This window comes from Sesamum indicum, linkage group LG7 (genome assembly GCF_000512975.1).
Source record: "Sesamum indicum cultivar Zhongzhi No. 13 linkage group LG7, S_indicum_v1.0, whole genome shotgun sequence".
NCBI classification, from domain to species: domain Eukaryota; kingdom Viridiplantae; phylum Streptophyta; class Magnoliopsida; order Lamiales; family Pedaliaceae; genus Sesamum; species Sesamum indicum.
In genome coordinates, this window is record NC_026151.1 from 9,137,753 (window position 1) to 9,157,272 (window position 19,520).

Here is a 19,520-nt window from a genome sequence, read left to right on the forward strand (position 1 = left end):
ACAATGATGAGCAGGAGCCTTGGAGTTTTAGCATCAATGGCATGTTGATTTCTGAATCCTTATTAGATAGCAAAATGGATTCAGACAGTAGATGGGACTGCACCTTTTTGTGGTAAACTAGTGCACTGCTATTTAGGTCCATGGTGGCATCATTTTTTCACTGAATAAACACGTCCCATTGTCTGAACCCCATATGATGCTTGGTATATAACCCTGACGTCTATTAACCCCTATAACAGTGAAGTTTTTGGCCGCGCTGACTGTTTCCATCCAAAACCATTGGATTTATCGCCCACCATTGTGCCAGAATTCGACATCCAACAATAAGGCTCAATACATTACTTACGAGCAATTCTTTCTCTATCAACAACAAAGATCTTACACTATCGGCATAAAAACTCATGAAAAGAATCTAATGTACGCAATACAAAACTTTGTCTGCACATAGAAGGCTAAACTTGATAGTGTCATGGGCTTTTGCTTCCACCACCTCCTCTCTTCCCTCTTGGATCATGCTTAGGGTTAGGGCCCGCGTAGTCGTAATCTAACACTACTTCAATCCCCAAGAGCTTTCTTGAATTTCCCTCGATTCCTCCCTATTAAAAATATACATCGAACATTAGCAGAATCGACAGTGGTCTTTCATGTTAGTCGCAAAAATATGCATAAAAACAATGTTGTTACTCGCAAAAGAACATGATGCTATTTCTATCATCACACTTTAACATATTAGTACATCACAATCTATAGCTTCTCCTACCCATTCTAGGAGAAATTAGCCTGAACCAAATCCAGTCAAATCAAAAACTAATCACATGACAAGTGCATTATATTTGCAGTATGGTTGGTGCATAATTTAAATAGAATGACCAATCGCCAACCTACCTTGTAAAACGAGCGGAGAGGATTCACTCGGAGGCCAATGCACTGATCAGTAGTCCATCCAAAGAAAGCAACAACTAAGATGAAAACTAGAAGAGAACACCTCATTCTTGGATTCATGGCTATTTGTGAGTTTAGTTAGAGGCCTGTTTAGGCTCATCAAAGCTATGGTTTGTTCAAGGTGGGAAGCTGGCTTTATAAGAGCAGAAATGGGGATGAGAGATCATATGCACCCAATAGCTGGTGGTACAATGATGATGAGATGCATTAGCAGATGAGTGTAATAAGTCAACTGCACACAACATGTCATGAATGTTACATCAACATTTGAAGAAACAGTGGATGTCTGCATGTGGACACAATACAAAAAATTCAATTTGCATGGGTAGTCAAAGCAAAGCACTTGCTGCTTTTCTTCTTGGCTTTTAGCTTTCACTTTCTTTTCTAATTATCTCATGCCCAGCATACATATCATAAAGGAGTGATACATTTAATAGTGTGTGGTAAATGTTAATCTCCCCAGGGGTTGACAAAATGGTATGAGGTTGCATTGTGTTCATATTTGTAGGGTCGATTTATTTAGCAGGAAATCTTGTGTTCCAACCTATCTATGCAAAGTTCCCTCATGCCTATGACAGCCACAAATCGTGAGTGGGATTAGTCTCAAGTCTAGTGGGCTTGAAGACACCTCACGAGAAAAAAAACAAAAAGGAAAAAATATACTCTTCACATTGTTTTATTGCGCTATCTTATGTGTTAATTTGATTTTTTAGATTAAATGATCATTTAACATGGTGTTGAAGACAATATCGAGTAAGAGTACTGACGTATGTTGAACATCATCATATTCCCCTCCACTATGAAATAACAGGTAATGAAAAAAGAAAAACAATTGAAAGTCTCAAAGACCATGTAAAAAAGTTCAAATTATTAACATAGTGAAAAAAGAGCTTCTGATTTTCTCAAAATGTTAGTGCAACAAATTGACTTGTCACCTTTCCACAATTTTGCAGGGGACGGCAGTGGATAGTGCTCTACAAATAACTTCAATGCGGATTTCCCCCCTTTTTCCCCCATTTCTTTTCTTTTCTGGTTTTTTTTTTTTTTGGGGGGGGGGGGGTTTTAGTATATTAATAAATAATAATAATAAATTTGTGATATATAAAAAAACAAACTTTTTTTTTTTTTTTTGTTTTTTTTTTTTTTGGGGGGGGGGGTGTTATAGTATATTAATAAATAATAATAATAAATTTGTGATATATAAAAAAACAAATAAAAAAGTACAAATATAATTATTACAGTCTTTATGATCCATGTTTTTCCCTGTAGTAAAATGTATTTAAAATATATATTTCAAAAAGTATCTCATAAGCAACTACATATATAGACAAATAATATGGAAAATAATTCACAAGCACAGACTTGTCTTCTATTATTGTTATTATTATTAAGTTTAATGTAGAACAAAAATTAGAACCTGGGTTTTCCTTAAATGCTTTGATGTTGTCGACAGATATAAAAACACTTTGTCAAACCCTTACCTAAGTTTGAACTCCAGATCTGACTGCAAATTTTGAGGCAAAGCCCTGTGGGCTGTCCCAAAAGATCCTCATAGTCTCTGTAACGAGAAATGCTATCTTGAGAAACTCTGACTCCATTAAATCAAATTTTAAACAACTAACAAATACATTGTACATGAAACTTTTGGTGCCACTTAAAAGTGCACAAATTTGGCAATGAATGAAATTGAAGTGCACATAAAAGTGGAGAATTATGCAATAGGAAATAGTGAATGCAATAGGAGAAATTATTCAGTTTGAAAGGCGACAAAGTGCGTTGAATTGGAGTTGAGGTCGCTAAACTAGTGTTCACATACTGTTCTGTTGGAGTTCTACCGGACATTCTGTTAGTTGAAGTTCGCCCACTATGAACAATTTGCTGACTATGAAATAATGTATTGTATACTTGGGAAAATTATCCGCAATTTCAGAGACCGGGACCAGGACCGATCAGTTCATAACGCACCCAACATCATCTGCACAATACGGGAACAGGATCGTCCTGAACCACCCCAGCTTCTCTGCAGACTCCACACTCAAACATATAAAGCCACTATGCAAGTACAACCGATTTGAATCTCTATAGGTGCTCTCCCTCTCCAAGTCGAGCAAAACTAAACTAGTACATATGCAAACTTACACCAGAACAAGTCTTTGACAACTTATTCAGGGTAACAACTTACTCAGAAAATTCAAATGCAACATAAACTTGGATTTGGACAGCATTTCACACTCCCAACCAGAGTGTATTGGGGCCACAATCACCACCACTAATCAGCAAGCTTTACAATAGGAAGGTATAAAGTAGAGACATGATACAAGACCAAAATACAAAAATCCATACAACTATAGATTATGTATCCCTTGAGAGATGAAAACTACAAGGCAAGACCACGAATACAATGCCTTAGATCCTTCGATCACATTCTCAATCCTTTCTATGTCATCGCAATTTCATGACATCCACACTTGGAGCTATGAAATAAAATAGATTACATTTTCAAAAGCAAGATTGAGAAGGGGAAAAAATAAATAAAAGGAACCTCTACTTTTACAGCAGGAAAGAGCAGCAAGCAAGTTCTCCAGGATTGTAAATGGCCTGTGAAACACCTATTTGATAACTGAAGAACCGAAAGTGCAAATGAAATGTCCTAGCTAACTAGAATAGGATGGCAGCACCCCATGTGAATGCTAATTCAAGTGATGAATGAGATTATATGCAAAACCCGACTCTGATAATATAGAATGTTTGGATGAATGCATGACACAGACCGACCTGGATATTATATTAAAAAGAAAAAAAAATTGTATAGTAACAAAGAAAATTTTAAATATGAGGAAAATTAAAAGCTGGTGAGTTGGCTGGCTTCAAGTATAGTGGAAACCGAATTTGTTGCACTGGTACGGGCCGCATTACTACCCGACGAGCAGGCAACACCAGGATGACATGGGGGCTCACCTTGTCAAAAAACACCAGCCAAGCATCACACATTCAGCATGATTTGTCCATTCAGCACATCAATGACCACCTTCGACTCAGCACCCGCTCACCATAAATGACACATCAATTTCTCAGTCCTTCAGAAAATTTCTAAGAAGCTGCCACTGCAAATGTCCCCAAACCCCCCATGGCAAAAGACAGGAACCCAACTCCATGATGCTGATGCATGAGTTAGTACAAAAGAAGTAAAAAGGCTTCTTTTGTTTGTGAACATGACATGAGTTAATGTCCAAACTGGACCCTGACCCGACACAACCATATGCATGCAGGTAAAGTAATATGCACAGACTGGACCAACTGCACCTCAAACAGATATGGCTCGACTAATGGCCAACCTCGCCCACTCAGCAGATTCTTTGATCAAATGGTCCTCTGAAGACAAGCATTCATTTAAAAAGTCTTTGCTTGACAGAGACTGCTGGATAAGAGCACCAGCATTACTTCCTAGGGTATCCGCTAGATCTCCAAGGACGCCTATAGCAGTTTTCATCACAACATCATCCCTGTGGACAGATACACAAATAATCAGAGAACATATTTAAAGAAGAGGTACACCTAGATACAAAATGCATCAATAAGATAAGAGTGTACTCACATATCTTTCTCCATGTACATGCTATCCAGGAATTGCAGGATGTGAGGTGCATACGGAATCAGGAGTTGGGTTTTAGGAGAGTTCTTGAAGCCCTGAAATATCCCAGAATATGCTTCCAATATTCCATTCCTTAAAAGATTAGTGTATTCTATCATTTCATCATCAGCACCTGATGTGTGCACAGACAACTCCGCAGCACTCTGCAGCATGGGCATAGCATACATCAAATACTTCTCAAAATTCTCTCCAATAGCTAGTGCTATGTCACCAAAGCATGAAAAGATTGGAGGTTTGACAGACCGATGCAACTGGTTGCTTGACAAGTCTTTCAGAAGCAGGGTCATTATTCCATCACAGTAAGGCAGAATCTTATCCTCCAATGCCCTGCAGATATCCCCCACAACCCCAACAGTTACTGCACAAACTTGGTATTCCTCGAAATTCTGAAGACCCATCTCCAGATACTTGTAAAAGTCCGGCATGTACTTTGCAAAACTAGGACCTGCCACATAGGCAAGAGCACCAATGGCAAGCATCGCTTCCTCATGGACGGTCGCACTTCTACATGCAAAAACCCGTAGGAAAAGAGTCATAACCTGATCTGCATACTGCATGAAGGCATACTTAGTGGGCTCCGATGCCCCCAATTTCTGGATGATAACCTGTAAGCATCCGCAAAGAAGGCCTTGCAATTCATTCTGCTTCTCTCTCTCATCAGATGAAAGCTTCTGTGTCTCAAGAGTGCTGTGGAGCTCAGCCATGATGACTTGAACAAGCTCCACCACTAAGCGGGCGGTTTCATCAGTAGAGGACCTTACTACCTCATTTAGGGTCTCATAGGCAGCTGTTCTAAGCCGTGACTCCCCTGCATCTTCTCTGCGAGTGACATCAATAAGGGACTGCACAATTTGTTGGAAATAAGGCGTCAAGGGCGACGTGGAGCCCACATCCTCGTAACCTTGTGCTAGGAAATAGAGAGCACCACAGGCTTTCTCGGCCACATTTGGAGCATCTGTCATGCTCTGGAGGAGAACAGTGATAATCTGTTGACAATTTGCGGGTGTAATAATGGGAGTCTCCACAGTTGACCCATGAAGAAATTCGAATATTCTTCCCAGGGTCCAAGCTGTTGTGTCCTTTACATGGCTGCTTGGATCATTAGTCAAAGCAGTGAGCATGAAACTTAGAGCAACATTGACAATAGGAGTTAATTTGTCAGGTGAAGGACCTTCCAATATGGAACCAAATGCATAAGTGGCAGCTTCTCTCTGCCTCCAATCAGATTTTGTTATATTTTCTTGAATAAATGGCATTACAAGTGGTACAATATCATCCCCAACTGTTCGCGCTACCAAACCAAGACAAGTTCCACCAGCCATTGCAAGATTCCAAGCACCTTCATCTTGATCCTGATCTTCTTCTTGCTTAAGAAGTGTCTCCAATAACATAGGAACAAGTGCAGGTAGGGCCTGCTTGATAAAATAATAGCAAGGAACATCAGAATCTGCTGTAAAATCACCTCCATACTCCTCTAAAATATCTATCTCCTCATCACATATTGAGCTCCAAAATTCAATTGCCTGAAGAGCCACCGGCTCCTCATCTTCTCGGACAGCTTTGGATGTGATGTTGAAAATGTCTTGAATGTATGGAGCTAATTTGTCATAATATGTTGAGCCAATTGAGACCAAACACTCAAATGCAGCCTGCCGAATTTTAACCTCTGGTGAGAGTGTGGCCTCACAAACAACTCTCATTATGTAGTCACGCTCCATATCATTGGAAAAGTTAGCCTGGGCAAATCCAAGGGCATTATACAAGGCTCGGGTGGCGGCAAGCCGAACTTCTATATTACCTTCATTAGCATTCATGCCTTGAACCACAGCCGTAAGTATCTTATTCACTTGATCCTGGTCAACAACTTCTGGAACAACTTCTTCACACAAGTAACCCAGTGTTTCAAGGGTAGCTTGCTTAACATGAGGTGGGACCTGGTGAACGTTAGACAGGAGGGAACCTATGAGCTCCGGCCACTGCTTCTGTGGCAGTTCAATGCCTGCAACCTTTGCAATGACTTGTGATGCAGTTGACCTAGCATCAGGTGAAGCAGAGGAAAGCGTCTGTAACAAGCATGCCTTGATCTGGCTCTTCACAGCAACATCTAGTGATAACCATCTTTGCACAAGCTCATACTTTCTGTGCTGTTCCTTGGCATCCAAACGATTTTTAAGAATCAAACCCGCTAGTTTACGGCTTTCAACAGGCTTCTCCTCATTAGCAAGCTCCCCGGAAAGGGATATCAAGAAACCAGGAAAATTTTGCTCCTGAAACTGCTTTAAAGTTTCTTCCGCATGCTTCCTTATTGTTGAATCAACGACTTGGGCACTTAAAAGGACCTCCGTGACATCCATAGATATATTCTCTCTGCCAATATCAACATGTAGACCAAATTACCATGATTAGGCACCTAAGTGAAAAGTCAGCACTGGATGACATCACACATCAAAGAATGAAGTAAATGGTAAAGCAGTCATCTTTTACAAAACATAATTCCAGTTGCAAAATGAGGATTCAAGAAAGAAATGATGCATTTCGAATTCATTAATGAGAAAAAGAAATGAATACTTTGTAGGAACCAAGTCATAATAAGAAAATAATTAGACTGCATATCCAAAATATTAGTGAATGTGGCAGTGGCAGCAAAATAATCTGACAGACAGTAATTCCTTTTTGGAGCAGCCCTAAAATCAGGAAGCCCACAGTCAACTTGTACACGCATACGACAAAGTAACACAAGGATGCCACTTTGACAGCTAAGAGAACCGAATACATTCGCAATTTTACTACGTAAAGACAACAAATCCATTTATCACCCAATCAGTATGCATCATTGCATAAAAGTGTTGACAAGTGGAAAAACAGTACATTGGTCTCCAATGTCGCACCCAGCGTAATGCAATAAATAGAACCAAAACAAAACAGGTTCAAATTTAAACTTCCTAAATTTAAGTAAATCAACAGCTTCACCCATCAAACTAAAGACTTAATTGTGGTCTAATCCAACACGAACAAGAAAAGATTAAAGTGCTACCACCACTTATCATTTCACGTAGTCACATTAAGAATCAACCAAAATAGCAATAGGAACACACATGAATTCAGCCAGGGGAAAAAAACAAAAAAGAATCGACCGTACACCAAAATTCCAACTGCTGGTAAATTTACAAAAAAGAACAAGCAGAGGAATCCGATCTATCGATATGAACTCTAGAACTTAAAAAATTATAAATTTCACATTTACCAAGTAACACAATCGATAATCAATTTTTCAGCTCAAATACTGGATAATTAGTCGGATCAAGCCAATAAGTGGATCCAGCAATCCTCCAGTTACTCTAGGCTTCACTTTATAGCAACAAAAAGTGCACACTCAAACGCTCAATAACCAAAAAAAAGAAAAAGGGAAAGGAAATTACAAAACTCATAGCTATTAAATCGAAATTACCTGGGGAAAGAAGCTGAGGAGCGAGAGCAAGTGACGAAAGAATTCTCCCCGCGATCGAATAAATCCTAAAGCGGCGCCTGCGAAAACCCTAAACCGAGAGCTTCTAGAGAGAGGAAGTGTATGAATGTGTGCGTTTGCTTAGAGGGAGAAAGAGCGGATGTAGAGCTGGACTTGAATTGTCCAAATCTCATTTATCTGCAATAATCATTTTCTTTCTCTCTTTTATATTATTTATTTAAATTTTAAAATGAATGAAGTTGGGAGATTATTGGCTGCTGCGCTGACTACAGCGCTAAAGTGTGTGGGGTCCACCTGATGAACCTTCTCCCCACTCCTTTTTTCTTTCATTTGTCATATTTAGACGAGTTTAGTTTATTTTCGTTTTTCTTTTTTTGCTAATAACTAATAAATATGTTGTGGTTATGCCCACTAGATTTAAAACAACAATATGATCAAAATCACATGAATTGATCCATCATAAACCATTAACACTCAATTTTTTATGATTCATATCAATAATGTCAACTAATCTATTTAAAGAAGAAATTTATTATTTTATAATTTGAAAATAATAATTTTAAATAATTAATTGAGTTTGGTCAAAATGATATGGATACGAATTAAAAATATTTGACGGGGATATTCAAACCAAGTCCAAGTTTTCTTAAAATGAAATGTTCAACCCATTCCATTGCCAACTCTAAGTCGGTCCAAAACGGAATGGCAACATCCCATGAGGAAGCCGCAAGCCGAAGAAGAGCTTGTTTGAATTATTTTAATTCAAAAATTTGATCGAATAAATTTTCATGCTCCTAATAATTTAATAATTTATATTATTCTTTTTTTTTTACTATGCAATATTATTACAAAGCAATTAAAAGATAATTGAGAAATTCGATGTACTTTTTTTAATTATGAATTTAATTAATTTTTCATAAAATTAAAGTAATTATTTTAAGTAATAGACCAAAGGGATAAATTGGAATGAAGAAGATAAAAATGTAATGAGGGAAAAGAGAGAGGTATAGTAAAGAGGGTCACAAATAAGAAGCCGTGGGCTTGAATCTTACAAATACGGGTAATCAATCTATTTTAATTATAGGGTAAACTATAATGATATTTTTTTAAAGTTTGATATAATTATAAATATTCGCTTGTTATTTTTGAAAAATTATAAATACCCCTGATATTGGATGAAATTATGTAATTTTTTTGATAAGGTATGAATTTTGCAATTATGCTTTTATGTATATTTTTTAAATAAAAATTGGATGGGGGTGGATATTTTTTTTAGAAATTATTAAAAAAATATCCATTTAGTCAATAAAAAATTAAAAAATAAATAAAATTATAATCATTAGTTCACAAGAGCATTTTAGTCAGTTCACTATAAAAAAAATGAATGAAAATCTAATGGTGACTAGCGAGATTAACTAATTGTTAGACGACCATTAAAATTAGATGGTATTAATAATTTTTCAAATAAATGAGGAATATTCGTAATTTATCAAATCTAAAAAAAAGTTGTTGTAAATTGCCCTTAATTATATATATTTATTTTTATTACATATGTATACATGCTATATTTTAAAATTATTTACATAACCAATCAACTCCACATTTTAATCTATATGTATCAATATCTTGTAATTTTTGTAAATTATTCAAATTTTGTTTGATATATTAAATTTCTATTTAGTCAAAAATATATTTTTTTAAATGTGTAATATAGAAAATATGTTATATGTATTTTTTTTTTTTTTTGGGTAAAATTGACGAACTTTCTAGAGAAACTATTAATAGTTAATCCATCATAAAAGGAGAAAAAAAGAAGAAAGAGAATAAAATGAAAAAATCAACTAGATCATAAAACTTACGGCAGTGATCGTCCCAGGTGGGAGAAGAACCCCATTGGTTGATATGTCCCTGCTAAGATCGTGATTGGTCCACGTCATCGCTAGTGACACGGTGAACCTCTGCGATTGGCCCAAGTGAGCACCGGTGACACGGTTTCTACAATTCAAAGCTCCCATTTAGGCGGAGGGAGAGGAGTGATTCACACGCGAGAGATGATTGGTCCACGTCATCACCTATGACGGGTTCACTCTGCAGCGGAGTGGCTATATAATACTCCTCCCTTGCACCGTCCCCTTTTCAGATTCAGAACTCAATACGCAGCGGCAAAGAAGAAAATATAAAAACGAAAATAACATAATAGAGAAGAAGAGAAGAGTGTGTTTGGTTGTCGATCTTCGCAGCTATGGCTGGTGCGAGGAAGAGGCGCGCATCCTCGACTGTCCTCGGGATCGTCTTGCTCGGTGAGGATTTCGTTGGTTTTATTATGGAAATTATTTGTTATAGCTGATTTTTTTGGCGTATTGTTTATGTATGTTGTTTGATTTGTTTTAGTCTGTTGTTTTCTGTAAAGTATTTGTGTTTCATTTTTCTAGAGAATGAACGATCTGTTCAGGAAGTTTTTAGCTGAAATTTTTTTAAGCATTATTATTTGCGAACAATGCTTTTTCTCTTTTGCTCATTTCTCGACGAGAAATGTGGATCAGAGTTCATGTGTAATAGTTTGTCTGCAGATCTGCTGATATTTTGAAATGGAGTTGGGAGAGAGATCAGTTTCTTATTGTGGTTCTGATTAAAACTACTGCTACGAATAGGATTAGTCAAGGATGAAATGAGACTGCCGATTTCTTTTTCTTCTTTTCTGTTCCCTAGCATTATATGATTTGTGTTTGTGGATTTATGACCGTCTTTTAGTCGCTAATAAAACTATGAATTTGACAAATTTTGAATATTTTTTTATTTTTTTCCTTGAATTAATGAAAGATTATCCGCCTACTAAATAGATGAAATTCGGCCAAGTGCTCAGATCAAGAGTAGTACGACAAGAATATATCAGAGTTTCTAAATGGAAATGAAGTTTGCTTATAGTTCTGCCTGTTTCCTACCCCCCGTTCCCCCCCCCGATCAATTTAGTTGTGAAATTATATTTAGGGTCTCCTTCGTTGGGTGATATGTTCCATAACTCAATGGGGAGCAATTAAAATGCAGATGACTTGTATGTCTCAACCATTTGATTATAGGAGTAATGTTAACTTTTCATGTTCATTGAAGGTAATGTATTTATATGGTTATCGATTTTCTGGTGCAGGTTGTTTATTTGCATTTTCCATAGCTAAAGAGGAGGCTGCTAAAGTTGGAACTGTTATTGGCATTGACCTTGGCACAACTTATTCATGTGTTGGTGTTTACAAAAATGGACATGTTGAGATCATAGCAAACGATCAAGGAAACCGCATCACCCCTTCATGGGTTGGGTTCACCGACAATGAGAGGTTGATTGGAGAAGCTGCAAAGAACCAGGCAGCTGTTAATCCAGAGAGGACTGTCTTTGACGTCAAGAGACTTATTGGCAGAAAGTAATTACTACTACTTATCCTTTCTTTACATGATATAAACTGGCTGATATCATTATCATGAATCTTTACTGATGCTACTTCACAGGTTTGAGGATAAAGAAGTTCAAAGGGACATGAAGCTCGTTCCATACAAGATTGTGAACAAGGATGGAAAACCCTACATTGAGGTCAAGATCAAAGATGGTGAGACCAAGGTCTTCAGTCCTGAAGAGATCAGTGCGATGATTTTGACAAAAATGAAGGAGACAGCTGAGGCTTACCTTGGAAAGAAGATTAAGGATGCTGTTGTTACTGTTCCTGGTAACTTTTTGGGTGCCTAAGCCATTTACTTAGATAGACAATATTATGGCATTACTCATTCCTTTTGCTTTTTTTCTGTAGCTTATTTTAATGATGCTCAGAGGCAGGCTACCAAAGATGCTGGCACAATAGCTGGCTTGAATGTTGTAAGAATTATTAATGAACCAACTGCAGCAGCAATTGCATATGGTTTGGATAAGAAAGGTGGTGAAAAGAACATTCTTGTCTTTGACCTTGGTGGTGGAACATTTGATGTCAGTATCTTGACTATTGATAATGGTGTTTTTGAGGTTCTTGCAACAAATGGAGACACTCATTTGGGAGGTAAGCGCTTTTCAAAATCTCTTTTCGAGCATCAAATTAATGTATTAACCTTGTCTGGTCAAATTGTACCTTGCAGTAATGCTGTTGCTAATGTTTATTTAGACCCAATAGCACTGTATGATATGTTGTGATATTTTTATTTCCAATATCTTTTGGAAGGCTATTGATTTGCTAAAGTCTCTCTTGAACTTCTTGAGCTGTTTTGCATCTGTAGTTTTCAAGATTACAAATTCTGAATAGTAGCTCCGTACTGAGGGACTGTTTCATAATATCAGAAGATGTGAAGCATGAATTGTAGAATATGCAAACTTATTAATCAAAACGATCTTAACTGGTTTAAAGATGCTACATGCAAGGAATTACTGCACTGACTATTCCATAAGCATCTCCATTCTAGTAGTTACATGGGTCTATGAGAAATTTGAATACCTTCCGAAGCACTTGTCTTAATTTCGTCTTATTACATGTCTCTGCAGGTGAGGATTTTGATCAGAGGATCATGGAATACTTCATTAAGTTGATCAAGAAGAAGCATGGGAAGGACATTAGTAAGGATAACAGAGCACTTGGAAAGTTGAGGAGAGAAGCTGAGCGTGCTAAGAGATCTCTGAGCAGTCAGCACCAGGTCCGAGTGGAGATCGAGTCCCTCTTTGATGGCGTAGATTTCTCTGAACCCCTTACAAGAGCTCGTTTTGAAGAACTTAACAATGATTTGTTCAGAAAGACTATGGGTCCTGTTAAGAAGGCCATGGAAGATGCCGGTTTGGAGAAGCGCCAAATTGATGAAATTGTTCTTGTGGGTGGAAGCACTAGGATTCCCAAGATTCAACAGCTTTTGAAGGACTATTTTGATGGTAAGGAGCCCAACAAGGGTGTTAACCCAGATGAGGCAGTTGCTTATGGTGCTGCCGTGCAAGGAGGAATCTTGAGCGGAGAGGGAGGTGACGAAACCAAAGGTACTGCTCTATCCAAACCTCTCTTGAAATGGCCATTTAAAATTTTTATATATTCCTTTCTCAAAATTTTATTGTTAGAGCTTTCGTTACTAATTAGTAACCCTCTCTTGGCATCAGATATTCTTCTCTTGGATGTGGCTCCATTAACTCTTGGTATTGAAACCGTTGGAGGAGTTATGACCAAATTGATTCCAAGAAACACCGTCATTCCAACCAAAAAGTCCCAAGTTTTCACCACTTACCAAGATCAACAGACTACCGTCACAATTCAGGTATAAAAATCTGAATCCTGAAATTTCCGAATAATGAAGATAGCTTCAATTTTTTGGATGAAGATAAAATGGAATTCATGCTATTCAACAGGTCTTTGAGGGTGAAAGAAGTCTTACAAAGGACTGTAGGTTGCTTGGGAAGTTTGATCTCACAGGAATAGCACCAGCCCCAAGGTTCATATCTCCCTGTATTCCTATTCCACTAGAGATTTCAACTATGTTCCAAGTCTTTTTCCTGACTGGTTACAATCTTTTGTCTTGAACAGAGGAACCCCACAAATTGAAGTTACCTTCGAGGTAGATGCCAATGGTATTCTGAACGTCAAGGCCGAAGACAAAGCCTCTGGTCGATCCGAGAAGATCACAATCACCAACGACAAGGGCCGTTTGAGCCAGGAAGAGATTGAGCGTATGGTCAAGGAAGCTGAGGAATTTGCGGAGGAGGACAAGAAGGTCAAAGAAAGAATCGACGCCCGCAACAGCCTGGAAACCTACGTTTACAACATGAGGAACCAGATTAACGACAAAGACAAGCTCGCAGACAAATTGGAGGCTGACGAGAAGGAGAAGATCGAGACAGCAACCAAGGAGGCCCTTGAGTGGATGGACGACAACCAAAATGCTGAGAAGGAGGATTATGATGAGAAGCTGAAGGAGGTAGAAGCAGTGTGCAATCCGATCATCACTGCTGTCTATCAGAGGTCTGGTGGTGCCCCTGGCGGCAAAACAGAGGATGAAGACGAAGGCCATGATGAACTGTAAAAGATTTTAAGTAGGTTCTAGGTTTGGAGCTTTTACTGATGAGAGAGAGATGTTAGTTATAGAACATGAAACTCGACTTTTTATGCACTCTTTTTCTGGCAAAAAAGTTTTGTGTATTTTCACAGGAAAATCCTGTTCGCTGAGGACATGAAATGGGGTCTTCCCTTTCCTTCATCGTATCCCTCGTTTTGGATCTTTGATAATTTGAATTTAAAGGGAGATGCATTTTCTGTATTGCGCATTTATTAATTATTAACTCCTAGTTATGCTTGGAATTGCACTGCATGTTTTCATTCTTCGTTTCTGCAATCTATTTCACATGCAATCTATTTTCTGTACTTTTCTTTTGGGGTTAAAACGAAGATCAGGTCGGATACCCCAGTTAAAGAAACCTAATTGCTGCGCATCCTGTACTTAATCGTTCAAATGAAATCAGCCTTCTTTGCCAATTCTATATCAGTACCGCGAAGATGAAATTAACCTCACAAGTAAATCCACAGTTGATGATGCAAGTGCACGAGTTGAACGGCCATTGGCTACTGCAACAGCAACCTAGGTAAGAGCTTTCTAACAAGAACAAGAAGATGTAGCATATGCAAAGTTTACTTTATTTTGTAAAGAAAATAGGATCAGTAGGGAATCCAAAAGCCACCATCGTTTAGAAGGCAAGATATGATCAAAGCCCAGGTTAAATATGACAAAAACCACAACTCGTAGGGACATACGAATAACTCTGAAAGTTAATTATACACAGGGATGGGCTTATCTGATCAGTAAACGGGTGGAAATTTGAAAAATGTTATCAGTCAGCCACATTAGAAGCACGTTGCATCCAGGGCCAGCTCAACACACAAACATCGGCAGGAGTGTTTCCTTCTTTATCCTTGATCTGTATATCAGCACCATGCTCCACAAGTAACTTTGCAATGGCAGCTCTCTCACAAATGGCAGCATAATGCAATACAGTTTGACCTTCATCATCCTTTCCAAAAGCAAGAGAATCAGAAAATTTCAGTGACACAGAGTCTCACCTACTAAGAATGCATCATTTCTTGCTTTCTTCTCTTACTCCCACTCAAACTTGCAAACACAGATACTTCTTGTTATAAAAAGTTCACGAAACAAGGTCAGAGAATGTGAAGTATCTCAAGGATGAAAGAAGACAGTTATCGCACGTTGACAATTTTCTTTTGTCTCATAAGTTTCCATAAACTTAATTTATTTTATCCACAAAAATTGCAGCTAGTTCGGAGAGTAAGGGCATTCTTTTATGGAAAAAGATGAGTCAGATTTTTCAATTTTAAGGAGAACATTCAAAAGGACCTATCGTGATATAAAACCTACCTCAGCATTAAGATCAGCCTTCTTTTCCAAAAGCAATGCTACAACATTCATATGCCCTCTATCTACAGCCCAATGCAATGGAGTGCGACCTTCACCATCTGCAACATTTCGTGTATATTTCAGTCAGAGCCTTTATCGGACCCAATCACATATGTATTACAAAGTAAAGCATCATACAGATGGGACAGATTTATTTGTGTAATGCACATTATATTAATGAAACTTTTTTTCTTTCATCTTTGTCCCAGATGAATTGAATAATTCAAAGGAACTTGGCAAGTTGAATATCAATTTTTGCTCGATTTTGTAGTTTGTCCTCCTCACTGAAGAACTTCTCCATGGATAGTCATCACCAGACTGTCAACCACAGCATCTTATTTTCCTTTGTGGTTATCATGAAAAAACAACAAAATAGTAGATAACTACAAACCCTTCAGATTCAAGGGGACACCACTCTCGATACACTTAAGTAGCTTCTCTTCATCTCCTTCTCGTGCAAATGCATGCATAGCATCCAATTTTCTGCAGAGAAAACAGGAAATGTTACAAATACAACTCCTCTACATGTGCCGCAGGTGCCCTCTAATACTATTAAATTGTAGTCCGACAGCTTTTATCTGAAATCTGACACTATGTTTAATAGGTGATAAAAGCAAAGGGCAAATTCCAGATACCCAATACAGAGGGAAAGCCTGAATAGGGTTGCAGCAAGGATATGGGGGGTGGATGCCGAGTTTGACAAGCATCAACTCAGAGAACATGGAACTTTATAACAGAACAGAAGAATTAAGAACTAGATCAATTAACTGATCGTCTGCTGTATCTGACTACCGAAGACGGCTGAACGACAAAGGGCGTCAAGAATTTTTCTTCACTCCTAATACCTATCCGTCTCTTCACCTATGCTTTGGGTGTGGAAGGTGTTGTGAGGCTGAAGGTCTAATTTAAGAATAAGATCTCCAGGAAGATTAAGCAAGAGAACAAAGTACAAACTCTCTCTCCCAGTATTAGTAGATAGAGGGCTATTTTTTTTTAAAATACAGGAATATATAAAGGAGGCCTCTAGGTACACTTGGACAGAACTTAAAAGAGAAGTAATGAGACCATCCTTTACAAATCACATGCAGCAGCAGAACTTTACATGCCAATCATACAGGGTAAGTTCAGGACCTTACAACTCACATCCAGGTTCCTCTTCATGTATAAAGGTGCTAAAAACAGGTCCCATGGGCCCTTTGGAACCAGAATTAGGTGCATTGCTGCTCTCTAGATCATTTTTCTTCTGCCATTGGCATAGCAAACAGAAATAGGACGAGAACAGTGGTAAAGAAGAGAGCAAATAAAAAAAAATTTCAGAAAAAAAATAACAGAAAAATCTGATCTCACAATTACTGAACTGGCAGCCCATGAGGGATATAACTCAGTGACAATGTCAATGTACTTTTGCATTGCTTCTTCAGGAGGCATGGCCCCCAAATTCTGCCATGCTTGCCTAGAGGACCAACAATATAAATCTTTTAGCTACTTAGCCAAAAGATCTTGTGCCAAATGGCAAAGAAAATGGGCCAGAAAAACAAGCAAGAAAACGAGATTCCACTTAAAATTTCCAGCTGACTTACAATTGTCAGTCTATGGTTCTTCACACTTACAATTGTTAGCTGACTTACTATTCTTCCAAAGATCCAGATAAATAAGGATAAAGATGTAATTATCTGGTAACAAGCATATAATGCAGAACAAAAGAAGGGCAGAGCTAAGATAATGTTCAGCTTGTCTTGCAACCTCCAAATCGTATCTCAGCAAACTGATTTGTGCATAATGAAAATAACAAGCAACTAAAGACCCTGATGCCCCCAAACAACTAGAGTGAACTACATTATCCGATCATACAAATAATCAGGTTTCTCGGGCAAATACAAAACATAACCAGCATTATGTTCACTTGACAATTCTCATTGCTTAAATAGCTATTATCTGTCATCACCAAATTGGTCTCTGATCATTTTCCAACACCAAATATCAGTAAAAACTTCCAGAGAGTCAACTCTATCCTAATTGAACACAGGCATCATATTCAAAAGGGATAAACTTTTACCATTTGGCACGAGCAGTCATCTTAAGAACCGACGGCTGGGATGCAGAACAAGGCCCTTCGGTAGCAATCTTATACAATCCGTAAAGCTGCAACTGCAATTCACTCGACACTTTCTGAGCTGCACGATCTGCTGCTTTTGCAGCCACAAACGCTGTCGCGGCACTAAATGTTTCGTCCAATTCAGTGCTCTCGACGCCCTCCCAGTCGTCATCACTATCACTGTGATCTTTGATTACTGCACTCTTCTTAACCGCTCCTTCATTATCACCCAATAATGGCTCATTTTCTTCTAAAACCCTGCCCGATGAGCTCGCGATTTTTTCATCAAATTGGCGCTTGGAGTCGTCTTCAGCTTCGGTTTGATGCGAGCGCGTGATGCGGAGGTTTTCTTCGCGGAAGGCGAAGATCACCGAGAACAGCTTAGCAAGAACGAATGAGAAAACAACGCCAAAAAACACCGATTGCAGGTACTGCTGCCACTCAGCCATAACGGCTGATAAAACCAAAGCGCGCGCCTTAAAATATATTTTCACAAAATAACCCAAAAAAAGCTCAGGAGACCTAAAAAGTAAAAACAAAAGCTTTTCCGATCAGCAAGCTGAAATCAGAGCAAAACACTGGGACTTCCAAGATGAACCCTAGAAATGGTAAAGTCGAACTATGAACTACAGAAATTTAGTATTATGGATAACATTTGAATCTATACACATCAAACAAATTTACATTTATATAGTATAAGAAAACAGAAGGAAATATACGAGCAACGCCGATAATGGCGGAGGAACGGAGCCGGATACGACCTTCTGCCGCTACGAATTTCGTCGGGTTATAGCTTCCAGGGGAGCTGCGTCGCAGTAATTAACTGTCTCCAACTGTCAACGTACCCAGATACGATTTTGAGTGAAACGTCAAACGTGAGAGAATTGGAGTCGATGGCAAGTGAGAGAATGAGTTAAAGCCCAGGCCCAAAACTAGCTGGACCAAACTTGGGCCCAATTGCCAAACTTAACATATGCTTCCTAGTCTAAAGGTTTGGACTAAAGATTCTCTACGGGAGATTTGTGTTCGAAATTATAAAAAAAATTATAGCGGACACTCTTAAAATTTAATATAATTATAAATACCGCTCAATGCTCCCCTAATAAAATTATGAAATCATCATATAGTAAGGTGAAAATATCAATTTATCCTTACTAATTTCTTTTTTTTTTTTTAAAAATATATATAAAAAGTTCATGTTGGACATGTGTTATTATAAAAAAAATGTACAAATTTGATATGGAATGGATGGCATTATAAAAAGGTTGTATATAAAAATTTTAAAAGTGTGAAAAATTATAATTTATGATCTTAAAGGATATTTTGACAATTCAATGTAAAATTTGAATGAAACCGTGACGAAAATTAACAAAATGAGTCAGTTGTTAGACGAACGTTATTATCAGGGGTATCAGTAATCTACCAAACAATAATGTGGTAATTATAATTAGGATAAAATACAGACACCATCTCGACGTATGGGGGTCATTTGCACTTTGTCCCCAACTTTTTTTTTATATACTTGTCCACCCAAACTTTTAATTTTGTTGCGCTTTGCATTTTCAGGGATTTTTGGAGGAATATTCCGTCCGCGTGTGTATACGCGTCTAAGGGCGATTTAATTATAAAGATGAAATGCAGATAGCCCTCCAATATATGGGATCATTTGCACTTTATCTCCCAACTTTTTTACAAAATAAATAAATAAATAAATAAAATTGGAGAAAAGTTTTGAAAAATGGAGAAAAAAGGAAAAAAAATTCAAAAAATTTAACGCTTGATCTGCAGATAAACCACTTCACATTACAAATCAAATATAATGTTGGCATGGATTGAAATACAAACATATGCTTGATGGTGGCGCTAATAGAAATACACAATTTTTTTCCTTTATTTTTTTGGATTAATTTTTTTCTCTTTTTATACAATAATAGTGTATTTGATTTGGTTGTAAA

The 19,520-nt window shown here is 37.8% G+C and overlaps 3 protein-coding genes across 7 annotated transcripts; 1 reads left to right on the forward strand and 2 right to left on the reverse strand.

Moving 5' to 3' along the window:
• LOC105166755 (importin subunit beta-1) lies at positions 3,167-8,233 on the reverse strand. 3 transcript variants are annotated; one of them, XM_011086222.2, is made up of 3 exons: positions 8,043-8,233; positions 4,538-6,961; positions 3,167-4,445 (listed from the first exon to the last, which is right to left on the reverse strand). In XM_011086222.2, the coding sequence occupies exons 2-3, from the start codon at positions 6,946-6,948 to the stop codon at positions 4,247-4,249; spliced, it is 2,610 nt and encodes an 869-aa protein (XP_011084524.1). In that variant the 5' UTR covers positions 6,949-6,961; positions 8,043-8,233; the 3' UTR covers positions 3,167-4,246. The 3 variants fall into 3 exon arrangements, with proteins under 3 accessions (XP_011084524.1, XP_011084525.1, XP_011084526.1); XM_011086223.2 differs by having other exon boundaries at positions 4,538-7,004; XM_011086224.2 differs by lacking the exon at positions 3,167-4,445 and having other exon boundaries at positions 4,549-4,737; positions 4,838-6,961.
• On the forward strand, positions 10,189-14,336 carry LOC105166756 (luminal-binding protein 5-like). Its single transcript, XM_011086225.2, has 8 exons — positions 10,189-10,360; positions 11,206-11,473; positions 11,559-11,773; positions 11,855-12,097; positions 12,574-13,053; positions 13,171-13,325; positions 13,417-13,499; positions 13,592-14,336. Exons 1-8 carry the CDS (start codon positions 10,303-10,305, stop codon positions 14,085-14,087), a joined length of 1,998 nt encoding a protein of 665 aa, XP_011084527.1. The 5' UTR covers positions 10,189-10,302; the 3' UTR covers positions 14,088-14,336.
• Positions 14,682-18,441, reverse strand: LOC105166757 (acyl-CoA-binding domain-containing protein 1-like). 3 transcript variants are annotated; one of them, XM_011086226.2, is made up of 7 exons: positions 18,327-18,441; positions 17,527-18,087; positions 16,818-16,923; positions 16,607-16,713; positions 15,862-15,953; positions 15,432-15,529; positions 14,682-15,069 (listed from the first exon to the last, which is right to left on the reverse strand). In XM_011086226.2, exons 2-7 carry the CDS (start codon positions 18,012-18,014, stop codon positions 14,890-14,892), a joined length of 1,071 nt encoding a protein of 356 aa, XP_011084528.1. In that variant the 5' UTR covers positions 18,015-18,087; positions 18,327-18,441; the 3' UTR covers positions 14,682-14,889. The 3 variants fall into 3 exon arrangements, with proteins under 3 accessions (XP_011084528.1, XP_011084529.1, XP_020550858.1); XM_011086227.2 differs by having other exon boundaries at positions 17,527-18,019; positions 18,285-18,426; XM_020695199.1 differs by having other exon boundaries at positions 18,285-18,416.